This window comes from Panthera uncia, assembly GCF_023721935.1.
Source record: "Panthera uncia isolate 11264 chromosome E2 unlocalized genomic scaffold, Puncia_PCG_1.0 HiC_scaffold_19, whole genome shotgun sequence".
NCBI classification, from domain to species: domain Eukaryota; kingdom Metazoa; phylum Chordata; class Mammalia; order Carnivora; family Felidae; genus Panthera; species Panthera uncia.
Genome location: NW_026057588.1, coordinates 18,506,166 through 18,518,161, shown reverse-complemented (window position 1 = coordinate 18,518,161; position 11,996 = coordinate 18,506,166). Strand labels below are relative to the sequence as shown.

The 11,996-nt window shown below is 62.7% G+C and overlaps 1 protein-coding gene across 1 annotated transcript; it reads left to right on the top strand.

The window, feature by feature from the left end:
* The first annotated feature begins 26 nt into the window (after positions 1-26).
* Positions 27-11,707, top strand: LRP3 (LDL receptor related protein 3). The gene is made up of 7 exons (XM_049620779.1): positions 27-168; positions 2,071-2,118; positions 7,313-7,451; positions 8,788-9,002; positions 9,351-10,467; positions 10,681-10,813; positions 11,057-11,707. Exons 1-7 carry the CDS (start codon positions 96-98, stop codon positions 11,639-11,641), a joined length of 2,310 nt encoding a protein of 769 aa, XP_049476736.1. The 5' UTR covers positions 27-95; the 3' UTR covers positions 11,642-11,707.
* The last annotated feature ends 289 nt before the right edge of the window (positions 11,708-11,996 follow it).

Here is an 11,996-nt window from a genome sequence, read left to right as displayed (position 1 = left end):
GCCGCGGGAGCCCGAGCCGGAGCCGGAGCCGCAGCCGGAGCCGGAGCCGCAGCCGGGGGGGCAGGAGGCGGCGCCCGCGGGCGGCCGGCCCCGGCATGGAGAAGCGGACGACCGCGGGGCCGGAGGGGGCGCCGGGCGCCCGGGCACAGCTCGCCGTCGTCTGCCTGGGTGAGTGGGCCGCGCAGGCCGGGTGGGTCCGCGCCCCCGCCTCGCAGCTCCGCGCCGCGCCCTGGGCGACCCCGGCCCGCGCCGCTCCCCCGGGCTCCGGCCGGGGCTTCCCGGACGCGCCCTGCGCGAGCAGACGGCCCCCTGGATCCCTGGCCTGCTGGGGTGTCAGGCCTGGGTGGGGGGCGACTCTGGCAGCCGAACCCCGGCTCCCGCCCGGCTCGGAACAGCGCGCGGATCCCGGGGCGCGGGGCGCCCGGGTGGTGCGGGCGGCCGGGGTTGGCAGGCAGCGGCTTTCCGCCCGGCCTGCCGGGGCTGGGGCCTCCGGAGCTGCGGACAAAGGCGAGGCGGGCGGGTCTGCGGCCGGTAGTCCCCAGAAGAAGGAACTGTTTCCTGCCGGGACTTGAGGCGGGGGCGGGTGCTAGCGGGAGCCGCGTTGAGGATGCCGGCGGGAGGCAGCTGGGAGAGTGACTCCTGTCTTCCCTTTGTGTCTCTTAGACCCAGCGGGGCAGGCCTGTTCAGCCCGAGTGGTGTGTCTGGGGAGGACCCGGGGACCTGTCCAGGCCTGGCACCTGAGGGGGGCGGGGAGGGACTCCTGCCCTGTCCGGGAGTTTTTCTGTCCACCTTTCCACCGCCCTGTGTGGGGGAGAGGGAAAGAAAGGAGTTAAATCCTCAACCCACATGGCTCCTTTATTTACCATGAGGAGGAGGGAGGCCATTATCTGAGCTTGGGGTCATCAGGGGACACCCTATGGTGTCACTAGTGAAGATTCTGTAAGCCCCGTAGGTTTGCTGAAGCTACTGAAATGACATAGTAAAAAAGAAACCTGTCAGCGTTCAGCTGCACCCTCCTCTGCCCTTCAATAATCAGGGAGCTCTGAGTCTTGTGGAAGGCCCCTTGCCTCAGCTGTGTGAATGGCTAAGGGCTGGGACCCCACCCCTCCAAAGCGCCCACTCCCCAGTCTGTTAGTACCATATGCTCTCTGGACTCTGAGCTGCTGGGTGCTGGGCTTCCCCCAGGGGGCCCTCCCTGCCCAGATGTGGCATGGGCTCTGCCTAGCAGAGCCTGGGTGTTTTCAGAGGGGGCATCTATCTGCCCCTGCTTCCTCACCAGTTGGGGGCTGACCTGGGCAGAGATGCTCTCTGCCTCCCTTGGCATCCTTGATGTTGGGGGAAGGGGGCATCCTGAACCCCGGGAAGCTGAGTTTGCCCATATTCCCCTCTTGGTCCTATAACCCCCTTGCAGGAAAGCAGTAGGTGAAAGCAAAGGACCAAGGCTATGCAGGTGGATACTTGAGGGGGTAGGTGGCAGATTTCTTTGCCTCTCTTCTCAAGGTCAGCATGGCACAGTGAGTGGACCTTGAATCCTGCTAACTGTGCATCCCTATAAAATGTGGTAATCAGAACTGCTTCTTCCTGCCCTGACTGCTGGTAGACCCCGTGGCTGGCAAGGCCCCTCAGAGGGAGGAAGCCCTTCCAAGTGGTAGGGGCCCCCTTGCAGGCAGAGCCCTTATCCAGGCTGAACCAGGGTGGTCCAGGCATGAATTCCCAAGCTGGACAGGGGAGACAGAAATACACCCCATCCTACAGGAGTTAGAATTCCCAGGCCTGGGGAGCAGCCAGAGTGCAGCCAACCTTGAACCCCACTCTCTTTGGCTGTGGGAGTGGGGGGTGGGTCCTGAGACCCTCTGTGGCCCTCCCCTCTGCCCATCTGGCAGGACCGGGTGGGAGTAGAAGTCTCTGTGGCAGCAGCACTCTGGGCCTTGCCCTGCGAGATGAAGAGAACCAGCCAGGGGTTTGGCCGTGTTGTCCTGTGCCCATCAAGGGCTGCTGTTGGCTCAGTGCAGGTGTCTGGGTCCCCAAGAGTCACTGCTCCCTACTGACTCCTCCCTGTATTTCCCACAGTGAACATCGTCCTCACTGGGCGGCTCAGCAGCGCAGTCCCTGCCTTAGGTGAGTAAGATGCTTCTCTCTTTCTTCCCTTCCTCCCTGTCCTTCTGGTTTAGTGACCTCTGAGGACAGGCCTTCAGGGCCTGTCCACCCCTGAGGTCAGCTGGCCTCTTTCAGCTTCAGTCCTTGTGCATTTTTTCTGCATCACAAAGGAGCCATTTGGCCCTGGGCAAGCTTACACCTCCTTGAGTCTCAGTTTCTCTTTTTAAAATGGATGAGATAACAGGATCTACCTCAGAGCCTGCTTATTAGGGTCAATGGGCAAATGAGGCAAGGTGCTCAGCATGGCAATGACACATGGTGGCTTAATGCCACTAGCAAACTGTCACAGGTCCAGTAGAATCGACAGATTGTGCTTCCTGTAGACTGTGGGGTTCCCTGAGGCCACAAGGCACCATGAGATGCTTGCCTGTTTTAAAATTATACCTGGGATTGAATTTATAAAGGTATGAATGGGTGATGGCACAGAGAGGCCAATGCCATTGACAGACAAGTTTGTTATCTATGTGTCTTGAGAGGGGGGAAGTCAAGTCAGGGAAGGGGAAACAACTCAGAATGGGCTAGTTTGAATGACTCTGGCAGGCTTGAGGCTACAAGGGTGGGGTCCAGTTGCCGGGTACCTGGTGCCAGGATCACCCAGAGCCGGGAAAATACTGACTTGGTTGTGAGTTAGAAAAGTAGGTGGCTCAGCCTGGGTTCAGCTGGTCTGTCTGGGCAAGACCAGCTTCAGGCCAGCTGGTGTGCAGGAGAGAGATGAACACTTTGGCTGATGTTTTGGCCCTGGGATCGGTGGTTGCCAAGTAGACCTACCGAACCCAAGACACATGGTCAGAACTGCTCCTCCCTGCCTCCTCCTGTCTGAGTGGGTCCAGCCATCCACGGGCCATCTTTGTGCTCTGGCCCAATGCCAGGGCCAGCAAAGGCTGTCAGGAGCAGGAGGGGAGACTGAGGCCATCAGGGTGTTTGCTCTTTGCTGAGGGGCTGCTGCGGGGAAGCCCAGGCCCTCAGGGCCCTGGGGCCACCAGGGGGCATCTGAGGAGGGCCTTAGGGAGCTGGGGAGAATGTGTGGTCTCCAATGTGGGGGGTCGGTGACTCATTTGCTGTCTGCAGGGCTGCATAGTGGTTTGGAGGCACCTGGGACTTCTCGTTCTGCTCAGTGCCTCGTAGCAGAAAGCCACTGAGGCTGGCTCAGGGAGAGGGATTTCTGCTGGCCAGGGTCACTGGGATGGGGAGGCCCAGGGCCCACAGAGGCTGCTTTCAGAGGCCCATCTCTCAGATGTGGCTCCGCAGGCTCCCTCCTGGTTCCCCCTGCACATCATCTCCTGCTCCCTGCTGTCTGGCCTCCTCTACTGACACAGCTGGCCTGGGGCCCTGCCTTACTCAGCACCGAGCCAGCCCCAGTGCTGCCTGGTGTCCTGGCCCTCACCGCTAACTGCCCAGTCTCCCCATCCCAATTTTCCAGAGGAGGCTGACTGGCCCTGCCGGGGTCAGGGGTCTATGACCACAGTAGAGAGTGGGAGGGAGGGGGGGAGGGGGGCCGGATCTTACAGACTGTGAGCCCCAGGTGAGGCCTTCTGCTGCTATGGTGGGTGGGCCTGTGACCTCCCAACACATCTGCCACATGCCCGTGCCCCAGGTTTAGAACAGTGTTGCTATAGGGACAAGGTTCCCTCGTAGTGCCAGGGAGACAAAGACAGCCATCCAGGTCTGCACATTTGGTTGTTTTTAGCCAGGGTCCACATTGTTCTCAGCAGGCCCTCATTCCCCAGTTTCAGGGGCTGCGGTTCGCATCAGGGCGCCTATGCGTGGCGCCCTGGGAGCCTGACTGCGTGGCGGCCTAGGTGGCCACAGGTGGCAGTCTGGGGCCCTAGCTCTCCTGGAGTCTAGCTCTATCCCGCTAGCATTGCTAAGAGCATTGGAGAGCAGCTTCTGGCTGCCTGAGGTGACCACCCAGACACCCCTGAGGGCCCAGCTGGACTGCCTGGAAACCTCACGGGTGTTGGCCTCTCAGCCCCTGTCCTGCCGCAGGTCGTCACCTCCCGCACCCCGGACTCTGGGCTAGGCCGTGTGGCTGCCGTGGCGCCAGCTTCCTGACCTGGACAGCGTGTCCGGGCTGCCTTCCACTCCCCTGGCAGCTTCCCCGAGCACCGGGGTGGGGCCCCCAGCTCTCTGCTGTGCCGTTAGAGCAGGCAGGTTGTCTGGAGTATTGATTGCCTCTGGAAACCAGATCCGCAAATTGTGCTCTATCGGGCCTTGCTCATGCTTCCTCAAGAGCATTTCATGACTCTTTGGACCGGGAAAGAAGGACGCTCGCTGGTCTGAAAGTGCTCATTCATCCCTTGCCCCCCTGAGCAGGGCCACCCGAGCCTGAGGGCCGAGCGGTCTTCTGCTGGAGTGAACACGGGTCACCTCCATTTAAAGCTCAGACAGGCCTCTCTGCCCCCTGACACCGCACACCCTCTATCCTGCAAACACACGGTCCTCCTAGCACCTGTCACTACCTGCCCATCATCACACACTCTGTGGGATCCTCACCCCCCCGCAGGGCGTACCCCCACTCACCGCATCACATGAATATCTGCCTAGAGGCTGCCACTTTCCTAGAATTTCCCGACTACCTCTGAGACAAGCAGCACCCATGGGCTCCATTTTACTGATGGACAAGGTGAGGCCTAGGGTTGAATGGAGTGCCTGGCAATGTGGGCCCTGGAACTGGATTTGTGAGGCCTTTCCCCCACCTGTGCCTGGGTCCCGGGGTGACTTGTTGGGGTGGGAGTGAGGCTGCCATCATGCAGAGGCCTGGAGTTGGTTGTCTGAGCTGGTGGCAGCCTCCAGGCTCACGGCCAAGCAGCATCCAGTCAGGAGGCCCTGACCAGAGCTCACAGCTCCCTCTCTCTGGCTCCACGTTCACTGTGAGTGGGCCAGGCTGATGGCTGCAGAGGACATGAGCTCTGTGCCCCCACTTTGGAGAAGAGCAAACCGAGTGCTTTCGCTGCCGCCTAGGTGGGAATTTCTGGGCAGCCTTGGGGAGTGCTCAGGGGTAAGGCTGTGTGGGGGACATGCTGTCAGGGGCTTTGTTGAGAGGTAGGGCTGGACTGGCTGCTGCCTCGTCACCTGCTCCTGACTTGACTGGTGGTTCCAGAGACAGGCTGCCTGACTCTGGAAAGGAGGATAGACGTAGGTCAGGAAGAAGATTCTGGCTGAGGCAGGTGATGCCTGTAGAAGATGCACGGGCCTGGCTTTCTGCAACCACTGTGGGTGAGGACCCTGGCCTGAGTGTTTTGTCCCTGAGGAAGGCCTCCAGGCCAGGGTAGGTACAGACTAGGCCCTGCTTTGCTCCAGGCCCTGTCCCAGGGGCTGAGGGTCAAGGCAACAAAGGGTGGTTCCCACCCTGGCTGACGGAGTCTCCTGACTTCTCGTTAATCATGTCCTTTAGAGATTTGAGCCAGCCATACTAGGCTCTCCCTGCCTGTGAATCTCTTGTCCAGCACCATCCAGGAGGAGAAGCTTCTTCTGGTTTCATAGCCTCACACCTGCCAGGCCCCCTGGTCAGCACCCAGGGTCTCGGGGGGGGGGGGGGCTCATCTGTCAGAGGGAAGGGGCCCTTGTCCTTCCCCTCCTGGGTGCTCTACCTATTAATCTACCTATTAAGCAGGTGCAATAATGCTCCTGCTTAATAGGTAAGAAATCTGAGGGTCAGGAAGGCTGGCCTTCTGGGCCACAGGTGAGTGCCAAGCAGAGAGGTCTGGCTGGTGCCTTGGTGACCAGGGACTATTGGGGCTCTGATGGCAGCCCAAGGGTGCCCAGCCGTGTTTTAGGGTTAAGTGTGGTGTTTCTCTTCTAGTCCTTTGATGCTTTTGTGAGCTGTCTGTGGGGGTTTCCACTTCCCCGTTAGTCAGAGTATCAGATGACCTGGACCTCCAGGTCACAGTCCTATGAGCACGGGAGGCGGCTGGAGGCTTCCACTCTCCTTTCTGCAGCCGTGCAGTTTGGGGTCCCAAAGAGTCTTGTTAAGAGCCAGCAGAGAGACCCTGGTTTCTAGGGCGACAGTGGAAGGTGCCAGGCAGTGGGAGAGTGAGGAGGTGGTGTTACTGACCTCAGTTTCTCCATCTGTATAATGGGCCCTGCCTTTGCCACAGGTTTTTGTGAGGATCAGATGAGGTGGTGTGGTGGAGGGCTGCAGGGGCTGGGAGGGGTGGGTGTGGCCAAGTGCAGGGACCTTGCCTGACACCGGGGTCAGCTCTGCAGTCTTCAGGCTAGGCAGGCTCAGCTGGAAGCAGAGGCATGGGTAATGAAGAGGGTGAAGTGAGGCTGGCAGGGCTGGGCGTGGTGACACTGCTTCATCATACTGGCTGGAATGATAACCCGCACTTGTCCCTGGTGCGTGGGTTCACGGATGGCAGTGAGAGGCCGATCCTACCAGGGGACCAGGGTCGAGTCTGACTCCGCCACCTACTGCTGTGTGGCCACAGGAAGGTCACTTATCCTCTCTGAGCCTGTCTCCTTGTCCGGTTATGACATCTACCTCCAGTGGCTTCCCACTTACGCTCAGGATGAAACCCCAGTGCCACACAAGGTGGGAGCAGACTCAGCCTGTGTTTCCAGCCACATCTGGACACTGGCCTCCCTGCAGGCCTGTGTTATGATCTTTACTCCACCCAGAGATCAGCATGTCTGTTCTCCCGGCAGCCTCCATGGGGCAGGGCTTTTGACTGTCTTACTCAGCACACCTAGTACTTGTGCCGGGCACTTAGTAGCTACTCAGTAAATATGTGCTGGGTGAGCAAAGCCCCTCCCTTCCCAGGGCTGAGGCCTGTATTTATACCTGTATCAGAGAGGGCAGGCAGGGAACCACAGCAGGACTGTCCACGCAGGCTGCACCCCGGAGGTGCCAAGGGGACTGCCGGTGGGTTCATTCACAGCCCTGCCGGGAGTGGGGAATGAGACCTACACTCTGGTGCACGGGGCAGGGTTGGGAGCTGAGGCTGCCCCAAGTCCTTGTGGGTCCTTGGCCCTCCATACGGAATTCCAGTGAAGTCTTGAGGTTGGCCTTGCCCTGGCCATGGCTACCCTCATCTGACTTGATCCCACCCTGGGGCAGGCCTGTGCTCAAGCCATGGGGGGGATCAAGTGGGCCTCCCACCTCACCTCCCACCCAAACGGGAGGACAGCACTTCTCAGCCCCTTCTCCCGACAGCTGCCTGCAGCGGAAAGCTAGAACAGCACACGGAACGGCGCGGTGTCATCTACAGCCCAGCCTGGCCCCTCAACTACCCGCCGGGCACCAACTGCAGCTGGTACATCCAGGGTGACCGTGGGGATATGATCACCATCAGGTAAGGGGACCTAGGGCATCAGAGGGAGACTCCGTGGGCCTTACACAGGCTGAGTGAGTGTGTATGTGAAAGAGTGTGTGGGTGTGTGACGGTACATGCACGTGAGTGCATGTATGAACAGGTGTAGAGGGCATGTATGAGAGCACGTGTGAATGCGTGCATGTGAGTGAGCACATGTATGAACAGGTACAGAGGGCAGCTGTGAGCAGATATGTGTGTAAGTTCATGTGTGTGGGTGCGTGTGAGCATGTGAGCGTGCCCCGGGCTCTGTGGGTCCCTGCAGCTGGTTGCCTCTCCTGCTGGACTTCTGCGAGAGCCTCTCTCATGAGGAGTGGGGGCTGTCAGTCACCTCAGCCCGGCCAGGGAGAGAAGCCCTGGGGACTGGTTGGCGTGGTCCAGCTGTCCCTGAGGTGGCAGAAGTGTCCTGCAGGTGGCTTGAGGCCAGGCTGGCATGGAGCCTAGAGCAGGGTTTTTCCCCCGGGGTCTGGGGGCAGTCTCGGCAGGAGAGGGAGCCAGGCAGGAGCCCGGTGCTGTAGCTGCAGGGATGTGCAGAGGATGCTGGGATGAGGTGGCTAGACAGTGGAACTGAGGCTGGAACCCCTGGCCTGGGGTGGCCATGGGGTGTCTGGCTGAGGTGTCACTCTCCTACATGCCAAAGCCCAGCAGGCCCGGGTACTCCCTAGCTCCAAAGCACAGGGATGTGATGCACACGATGGGGGTCTCTCCTGGTGGTCCTGCCAGTTTCCCTGTGGCCGCAGGGCCGTGGCTCTCAGGCACTCTTTCTTCAAAGACTCCACCCTTAGTGGCCACTTCTAGGGTACTCCCTGGCCCTGTGGCCTGCCTGCCCTACAGCCTGGGTGGGAGGCCAGCTCCAGCATTTCTCCCCAGGAGACAAGCTGTCACCCAGATGTAGGCTAGGCCAGCCCTGTGTGCGTGTGCCCCCTCACTGGATAAGCCTGTGAGTTTGTGCTAGGTCTGTCCCAGCAGACCCAGTATGGGAGGGATCTGGACTCTTGGGTCTTGCCCTTGAAGAGACAGTGTCAGGGGAAGGAACTGACTCCCCCTCCACTTTGGCTTTGGGGTGGGCACTGTGTGTGCGGATGGAGGGCAGAAAGGTGAGGCCCTCCCAGAGCCTCAATGGGGATGTCCACGGTTGTTCTGATTCTTCATGCAGCCACCCTCAGGCCCCTGGATGGTGGCTGGGGTCACACTAAGAGGCCCAGCGTGAAGGAGTAGAGGGACCAGTGTGGCTGGCCACCCTTGCCGTAAGCTCAGGTCTGTGGGCTCCCTGCCTGCCCGCCCACACCCATGGTCCTTCTTCTTCTCTGCCCGGCAGCTTCCGCAACTTTGACGTGGAGGAGTCCCACCAGTGCTCCCTGGACTGGCTCATGCTGGGCCCAGCAGCCCCGCCCCGCCAGGAGGCCTTCCGGCTCTGTGGCTCTGCCATCCCGCCTGCCTTCATCTCTGCCCGGGACCACGTGTGGATCTTCTTCCACTCTGACGCCTCCAGCTCCGGCCAGGCCCAGGGCTTCCGTCTCTCGTACATCCGAGGTGATGCTGGCGGCACGGTGGGGCAGGGCACCACAGAGCCCGAGGGCTCCGAGGGCCCAGGCAGTGCCCTCTCTTGGCCCACTCCCTGCAGGGTCTTCCCCTCGAGTTCCCTGACCCCACTTCCTAGACTTGGCTAGAGTGAGTGGCTCACCCCTCACCCTTTGGTCAAGTCAGGGATGAGCCCACTCTGGCATTTGAGGGGTCTCTGCACCTCGGGTGGCCATGGAGAGGCCCTGCCACCCCAGGACAGGGGAACCACCCTACCTGCTCCTGGCCCCCGGTCCCACGCTGGAGCGAGGCTCTGCTCTCCCCTGACTGCCCCCTTCCCCCATGCTCTTCACCCCACAGGGAAGCTGGGCCAGGCGTCCTGCCAGGCAGACGAGTTCCGCTGTGATAACGGCAAGTGCCTGCCCGGGCCGTGGCAATGCAACACTGTGGACGAGTGTGGCGACGGCTCTGACGAGGGCAACTGCTCGGCGCCTGCCTCTGAGCCACCCGGCAGCCTGTGCCCGGGGGGCACCTTCCCCTGCAGCGGGGCGCGCTCTACGCGCTGCCTGCCGGCCGAGCGGCGCTGCGATGGCACGCAGGACTGCGGGGACGGCTCCGACGAGGCCGGCTGCCCCGACCTGGCATGTGGCCGGCGGCTGGGCAGCTTCTACGGCTCCTTCGCCTCCCCGGACCTGTTTGGCGCAGCCCGTGGGCCCTCGGACCTTCACTGCACGTGGCTGGTGGACACGCAGGACCCGCGGCGCGTGCTGCTGCAGCTGGAGCTGCGGCTGGGCTACGACGACTACGTGCAGGTGTACGAGGGCCTGGGCGAGCGCGGGGACCGCCTGCTGCAGACGCTGTCCTACCGCAGCAACCACCGGCCCGTGAGCCTGGAGGCCGCCCAGGGCCGCCTCACCGTGGCCTACCACGCCCGCGCCCGCAGCGCCGGCCACGGCTTCAACGCCACCTATCAGGTGAAGGGCTACTGCCTCCCGTGGGAGCAGCCGTGTGGGAGCAGCAGCGAGGGGGCCGCGGGGGACGCGGGCGAGCAGGGCTGCTTCTCGGAGCCGCAGCGCTGCGACGGCTGGTGGCACTGTGCCAGCGGCCGCGACGAGCAGGGCTGCCCCGCCTGCCCGCCCGACCAGTACCCCTGCGAGGGCGGCAGCGGCCTGTGCTACGCGCCCGCCGACCGCTGCAACAACCAGAAGAGCTGCCCCGACGGCGCCGACGAGAAGAACTGCTTCTCCTGCCAGCCTGGCACCTTCCACTGCGGCACCAACCTGTGCATCTTCGAGACGTGGCGCTGTGACGGCCAGGAGGATTGCCAGGACGGCAGCGACGAGCACGGCTGTCTGGCGGCGGTGCCGCGGAAGGTCATCACCGCCGCCCTCATCGGCAGCCTGGTGTGCGGCCTGCTGCTGGTCATCGCGCTGGGCTGCGCCTTCAAACTCTACTCGCTGCGCACGCAGGAGTACAGGTGGGCGGGGCCGCGCCGCCGCAGTGGGGAGGGGCGGGGCTCCCTGCCCCGCGCTCCGCCGCGAGGGCTGCATCCCCCAGCTCGGGCCGCGGCTGGTGGACTTCTGTGCGTCCTGGGAGGTTAGAGTGGAGGGCTGGGGACCCCGTGTATGTCGGAGGGAGAGTGCGGTCCTGGCCAGCGCCGCCATGCTGCCCTCCTGCCCGCGACTTTCAGGGCCTTCGAGACCCAGATGACGCGCCTGGAGGCTGAGTTTGTGCGGCGGGAGGCACCCCCGTCCTATGGGCAGCTCATCGCGCAGGGCCTCATTCCGCCCGTGGAGGACTTTCCCGTCTACAGTGCGTCCCAGGTGAGCGCCAGAGGGTGAGATCCCGCCCCGGGCGGGGCTCCTGCTTGGACCTCGGAGAACGCCCAGACCGGGAGATTTAGGGGCCAGGTCGGACAGTGCATGGCCCAGGGGTCGAGGGAGGCGGAAGGTGAGGCCGGGGCAGGGTGATGTGGGGGGCCACCACGGACGGCCACGTTGGGGAGAACGAGTTGGTCTCGGGGTCGTGCTGACCTCTGCCCTCTCAGCCACCGCCCCACCCTCCAGGCCTCGGTGCTACAGAACCTTCGCACAGCCATGCGGAGACAGATGCGCAGGCACGCCTCCCGCCGAGGGCCCTCCCGCCGCCGCCTCGGCCGCCTCTGGAACCGGCTCTTTCACCAGCCGCGGGCACCGCGGGGACAGATCCCACTGCTGACCGCTGCGCGCACCTCACAGACGGTGCTGGGGGACGGGCTCCTCCAGCCTGCACCGGGGACCACCCCAGATCCCCCAGCACCCCTCACGGACACAGGCAGCCCTGTGGTGGCTGGGGATGGGCCCCCCAGTGTCCCAGGCCATGCAACAGAGGCGGTATCTGCTGTGCCGCCCCCCTCCGGCCTGCGGGACCCAGAGTGCAGGCTGGGGGACAAGGACAGAAAGGCCTGCAGGGATTCTTTGGTGGACAGCCTGGCCCCTGCCGAAGCGCCTCGGGAGCCCTGCTCGGCCCAGGACCCTCACCCCCTGGCTCCCACTGCCAGTAGCACCCTGGGCCCCCACCCACCAGAGCCATTGGGTGTCTGCAGGAGTCCCCCACCACCCTGCTCCCCAACGTTGGAGGCCAGTGACGATGAGGCCCTGCTGGTCTGCTGACCTGCTGGACATGCTGGTGACCGCCACAGCCCCGCTTTGTAACCAGGGAATACACAGTCGTTTCTACCCTGCCTCCGCGTCCTTCTTTGTTGCAGAGAAGCCGCCCAGAGGCCCAGCTAGCCTGCTGCATCGGCACCCCCAGCCCTGGTGGACACGGTGGGCCAGGGCTGTGGGGGTTTGAGTGAGGAGCGGGGAGGAGTGAGGAGCCCCTCTGCAGGCACCCTGGGGTCTCACTCTACCTCTTTCTCCATTCTGGGAATCCATTTCTGAAGAAGCAGGAGAGTTAGGGCAGGGCTCTCTGGAGTGATCTCTGTGGCTTCTTGCTTCATTCACCCTCTAGGGTGCCAGAGCTGTG

Bases quoted from the DNA above. Each gene is read 5' to 3' on its own strand.
- LRP3 (XM_049620779.1), top strand. From the start codon at position 96: ATGGAGAAGCGGACGACCGCGGGGCCGGAGGGGGCGCCGGGCGCCCGG. The intron at 2,119-7,312 runs GTGAGTAAGATG...TTCTCCCGACAG, and splicing joins CAGCGCAGTCCCTGCCTTAG to CTGCCTGCAGCGGAAAGCTA. The intron at 7,452-8,787 runs GTAAGGGGACCT...TCTGCCCGGCAG, and splicing joins GGGGATATGATCACCATCAG to CTTCCGCAACTTTGACGTGG.